General features: G+C 40.1%; 1 protein-coding gene across 3 annotated transcripts in view; it reads right to left on the reverse strand.

Moving 5' to 3' along the window:
• Positions 1–5390, reverse strand: part of LOC132139574 (MAP/microtubule affinity-regulating kinase 4-like) — a 32460-nt gene extending 27070 nt beyond the window's left edge. For all 3 annotated transcript variants that reach the window (XM_059548036.1, XM_059548039.1, XM_059548037.1), the window contains exons 1-2: positions 4743–5390; positions 1039–1236 (exon numbers count right to left, since the gene is read on the reverse strand). In XM_059548036.1, the coding sequence (XP_059404019.1) occupies positions 1039–1236; positions 4743–4793 (249 nt within the window). In that variant the 5' untranslated portion in view covers positions 4794–5390. The remainder of the gene's footprint in view (positions 1–1038; positions 1237–4742) is intronic.
• Positions 5391–6000: the final 610 nt, after the last annotated feature.

Raw genomic sequence — 6000 nt, forward strand, 5'->3', positions numbered from 1 at the left:
AGTAGTGTATTTGACTCCACTGTATATCATAGTAGGCTATATGAAGATAAATTTGTGTCAGGATTTTAAAAGCACTCCACATTCAACAAATAAAAAAATTCAGGTGATAAACAAATGTATTCATTAAATCTGTAGTGTGTACAGAGCCAAACTGTTAATGCAATGATGTAATTAAAAGTGCATATAAGTCTCTTTTGTTCTTGTGTGGCACTAGTCAGAGCCAGAACCATGTGTCTTGACTCATTGGCAAATTCACATGCCAGTCTGTCTCGCTCCACCGTAGCTGCTCCCACCAGCCATGTGGTCTAAAGGCAACTCATACGGTACAGTTCAAACAGAGCACATGCTGTTAGTAGCAGTTTAAAGAGCTTAAACAAAACACTCTGTTAATGGGTATTTTATTAGAACCTTTATCTAATCACTAATATTATTTAGGTCAAAAATAGCACAACACTTCTAGCATCCATGTTACCTATTTACAGCCAAAATGTTGTAGTGGTTATGTCAGCCATCATGAGTCTGGGAGTGACGACTGTATTCCGTATACAAACACAACCATAATTTATGGGGTTACCATCTGTATTTAAATGCAGTTGTCACTCCCAAAGGTGTATACGTGGCTCCAAACTGCCACACATACAGTAGGTTCCCTATTAATGCTCCAAATGTTTTTAAACTCTTTATTATGTTATTCAACTAGTAAATTCTAGAACTTTCAATATTTTAACACTGTATGCTGGCATGATTCTATAAACATCACAATTTATTACTATCCAAGATTATTAAAGCTCTCTGCTGCCCACTAAAAAGACCACCTAAAATCACAATATATCAGCTTTGGTTTATAAAAAGTAAACGTGGGGATGGAGTTTTTCACACTTAAGTTGTACCATTTTACAAATATACCACCCAAAGAATTACAGCTCACAAGTGTTCAGATGAGAAAGAGACATAATACAGTAACTCCTGTACCAACATCTTATCATACACTACTGGTTTTACCTATGTAAACTCTCTCTCATAGTCTTTTTCTCTCACCTCTTTGCCCGTGAGGATGTGGCGGGCTAGTTTGACTTTAGCAAAGTTGCCCTTGCCGATGGTTTTGAGGAGCCGGTAATTTCCGATGTGTGGCAGCTCGTCTGAGGAAGAGGCCATGGAGTTACGACATCTTGCACCCAGTGAACGACTCGACACATTCGTTCCCTTCTCTGAACGACTCGCCACCAAAGACGCATGCTGGACAGAGAGACAGACACAGAGAAAATTTATTAAGATTAATTCAATTCAATTTGGAAACAAATTATTAAATTCAATTACCAAATTTGCCATATTTAATAACTCAAACTTTATTTTATGTTTTTTTTCCTTTGGGTAAATAAAAACTTTAATTTTGGTTTAAGTGTTTCAGGTAAAAGATTTATTTCAGTGCATCACAATGTTTACACAGTTACAAACTAAGTGGGTTTGTAAAAGACTCTCAATATACACACAATGAATCAAACCTCTGGTGCCACAGCAGAATTAAATCAGAATTGAAAAAAAAAAAAAAAAGATTTTGCCTTTCGTGTGTCTTAGAGTGTTTAAAAGTATTCAGAAATACATAAATGTAAGAGGAAATAATGATAATTTGTTGTCGTAAACATGGAAACTAAATTTAACAAATGCATTATCATTCAGATTGTTAATGTGAATATGGTATATGAGAGTGTGCGGGAAAACTGAGGTTAGCATTGGTGTGTGAGTAATTCTGCCCTATAATACAGGATTAACTTACTTTGCCTACAGGGTTTTAGTCTGCCACAGCTGAAACTAAACTTTCTATTTAGATTAGCACATTTAAACCTGACTGAGCCCTGAACACTCAGGCTAACGTCTGATAAAAGTTTCCTTAAAGGCTCAAACTGTCCCCCTAAGAGGGGATAGGAAGGAGCTCACACAGAAATCAAACATGCCCAGGTCCCCATCTGCACCTCTGACCACAGGATTACAGCGCTGGGATTGAATAAATTACTCGTGATGCCCTGCCCTACTCTTATTGGACTCTGCCTCACACACACTGTATATAAAATATGCCAAATGGTACATACTGTGCACAAGCTCTCATTCTTATTTTTATAGAATTATAACAAAAGAAATAAACTATCACAGACTGTTGTGAAAATCCTCAGAGTCTCTTTAGAGAAATCCAGCCAGGAGAGAGCATGGATGGGTGTTTAGTAATCTTAGTCCAATTCTGGCTCAACAAGTTACACACATATAATTTTGTGTCACATACTAAGATGCCTTTATCTAGTTGGTTTTTGATGGCATAGATGTATCATCTGTGATATCTCTGAATCATGTGTTTATCTCTGTTACCATGTGTCTAAAATAATTTTTTCATTAAAAGATAACACTGATTACAATATGTAATGTTTCTTAAGCACTAAATCAGCATATTACAATGATCTCTGAAAGATCATGACACTGAAGGTTCTGGTTTATGTGAATCTGAAAATTCTGGTGTGTGTGTGTGTGTATGTCTATGTATGTATAATGTATGTATTATATATGCAACAATACAGTTAGGCTACGGTTCAATACATACCTAGGTTTTTAAACCACCGTTTTCGGTTCTGTTCGGTTCTGATGAATTGGCACATCAGAGTGTTTTTTTTTAGATTTGTAATTTATAATGAAATTTTTTCAAACATAAACTGGAGAAAAAACATTAATTATCATATGTCCATTTTGTGGCCATTTTTAAGCGCTATTGAACACATGTGATGTCTCTTTTTCATTCATACTGGAAGCCAGAGGTCGCCCTCGCGCAGAAACTCCACATATGTAACAGAAGTAACAGAACTGATTAGGCTCCAGGAAAACCCTAATATGGACAAAGGCTGAGTAGTGGATAAAAAGGTTTTGAATTATGAAACAAGAAGACAATAAACCCTCGAGTAGACAATAACCAGTTTATCTGTGTTCTTCAAGCCATCTCGGGTATTTTCATAATAATAAAGTATATTAGTAATCCATTTCTAATTGTCATGTATTGCTTTTTCAAATGCTCGAACTCATGGGCACACACGGAGAAAATTCGAAGAGAAATAAAACTTGGGAAGTTATTTAAATGCAAAACGAATAACCGCAATTCAAAAGCGCATATTGAACCGCGGATGTCGTACCAAACTGTTAGAAATTATATTGAGAATTAACACACACACAAAAGCCCCTTTCACACTGCACGTCCGACCCGGCAATGGGTTGCCTTCTGTGTGAAAGCAACCACATCCCGGGATTGATTCCGGCATTGAACCCGGGTCGGGGACCTAGTAAAATTGCCGGTGTTGTGCCCAATTTCGACCCCCTGCCGAATTATTACCCCCCTAGTTCAAATCGCTACCTGATTGCCTAATCCTAACCCCTCCCCCAAACCTACACCTAAACCTACCTATACTAGGGGGGTAATAATTCGGCAAGGGGGTCGAAATCGGGCACAACACCGGGTTCAACCCGGGACGAGCGCTGTGTGAACAAAAGCCAGATCTAATGCCATGTCGAAGTGATAACGCGCGTTATCGCGGGACTCTTTTACCAGCTGTTTTGAAGGAAGATCAACGTTCGCGACGAAAAAATATGTGCAAACTGTAATGAAGCAGAGATCAGTTAGTTCCTCACTTTTCGCGCTGACGCCGAGATCGTTCGCTTGCATCAGTTAAAGTATAACGTGCCTAACGTTTTCGACTCGTACATTACACGTCACACACTGATGTCACGTGTCGTTACGGGATCTTTACAGGTTGTGTGTGAAAGCACGCATATCACACATATCCCGGGTAATCACTGGCAGTGTGAAAGTGCAAAATAGCGACCCGGGAACAATTGCCGGAACACTTTACCTGTGTATTTGCCGGAATGGCAGTGTGAAAGGGGCAAAATAAAGAGAAAGGAATTAATAATTTTATAAGCCAATAGAACCTGGTCATTATATATAATTTGGTTAGCTGAACATACTCCAGCCAATTACAAAAACATTTCCTTTTTACAGTGAGTAAAATTTATTGAGTGTTACCATCACATGAGTTTTATTTCTCCAGCGCGTTAATAATCATTGGATAAAAATATAGTTGTTTTAGATAAGTTTTTACTAAAGCAACACTACATCAGCAAACACAAGTCTGAGTCAGTTCATGAACCACACTGTAATTTGTTGGCGCAGAACTGGTAGGCCACTACACCAGCCAGTGCGTCAGTTTCAGGAGCACATAACGCTGAAACATCACTCCACCCTCCGTAGTCGATTCTGGTGCACCGAATGGCTATATTCATTTACTGATGCAGAGACAATGTTTTCTTGCTTTTCTCCCGCATATTCTGCCAATGAAGCAAAACCGCTCTCTGGGAGAGGAGCGCGCGCTGAGAGCGCATGGCGCTCGTGCGCGGATGATGCGCTGATGTGTACACTATGCGGATGGCCTGAGCTCTACTGCCTGTGCGTTTCGCAGCGCCTCTTTTGCTGCTTTGCACATTCAAGGATGCGGCCCATTTTGCCAAAGAACCTGCTACGCGTACATGGGCCACTGTATCCTGCCTCTCCATCCTCCCATTAACGATTAGGCAATGAATGCCTGATATTCGTCCCGGCTGCAAAAATGACAGTGCACCTGACGTTAAACACTGGGCGTTGTAGGATATGAATGGAAACGGGACACTGAGATGATATTTTAAAACAATAATTCATTTAAATTTAAGATACTTACATGATCTGTGCTCCGGTCGTTCGCAGACGGTAAAGCAGACCGAGAGGACATTTTCCCTGAGATTGCACACGATTAATGAGGAATAACGCGAACAGTATTTACAGATTTAATCTCCCCCGGTAAACACAGCCCACATCGGCCGTGCTGCTGCAGCTGGGGCCGTGCTTCTCTCACACCGCCTGCTCGGTAGAGCCTGCGTCTGTCATGACAGAGACAACAGCAGTCCGCGATTCTCACAGATGTCCTCGAGACAGCTGCATTATTTTTCTGCGATACAAACCGTTACGATCGAACGAGTCAGTTGACGATGAAAACGCAAGCGCGGCGGTATATATGTGCTAAAACAGTGTAATGCTTGCCCGGAGCCCAACGATGTTGTAGCGACTCGCTACCCCCCGCCTCATCTCCGCGAGCAAAACAAATACGGCTCCGACAACCCCGTCCTCTTTTCTCATAATAATACCGAGGATCTCTCCGCTCCCCTGTACCGTTCACTCTCGCGCGCGGTCGCTCTCTTTTCGCAGCTGTTTGTCATGGGAAAACAGAAGCTTTGGCCGGTGCTGAGGCCGAGACCCGTTCACATCCTAAAGCAGCCGTTATATTCCAGCAGCGGTGATGTGAGATGCGCCACTGATGCCTCCGCTAGCGCTCGTCTCAGCACTGACGCGCGCGCGCAGGCGCACTAATGGACAACTTAAAGAGCTCCACACAAGCGGGCTGATAGACAACTTGCACGTGTCATTCTCCGTATAGCTTTCTAGGTCTTTAATCTCAATTTATTGCGCCTTTTCATAGTAAATGTACTTACTCAAGAGTGTTTTAATTGTTAAATGCCATAATCTACTGCAGTTGTTTTAAGATATCATTACTTCAAAACTGTATATTTACAATATTTACACAGGCCAGTCGCAAAGGGCAAGATTACAAACAAATTACTGTCTTCAGATGACTGTTTACTGTGTCTAAGAATAATTTAATCGTGTTTTTGAATCATGAGTCTATGCTCACTAAGACTGCACAGGGATATAGTTTAAAAAGGTATAGTTCACCCAAAAATGAAAATTCTGTCATCATTTATTCACCCTCAAGATGTTCCAAACCTGTTTGAATTTCTTTCTTCTGCTGACCACAATATATATATAATATATATATATAATATATATATATATATATATATATATATATATATATATATATATATATATATATATATATATGAATGCATCATCAGGGATACTCTTTCTACCTTACAGAACCT

Source organism: Carassius carassius, chromosome 4, assembly GCF_963082965.1.
Source record: "Carassius carassius chromosome 4, fCarCar2.1, whole genome shotgun sequence".
Lineage (NCBI taxonomy): Eukaryota > Metazoa > Chordata > Actinopteri > Cypriniformes > Cyprinidae > Carassius > Carassius carassius.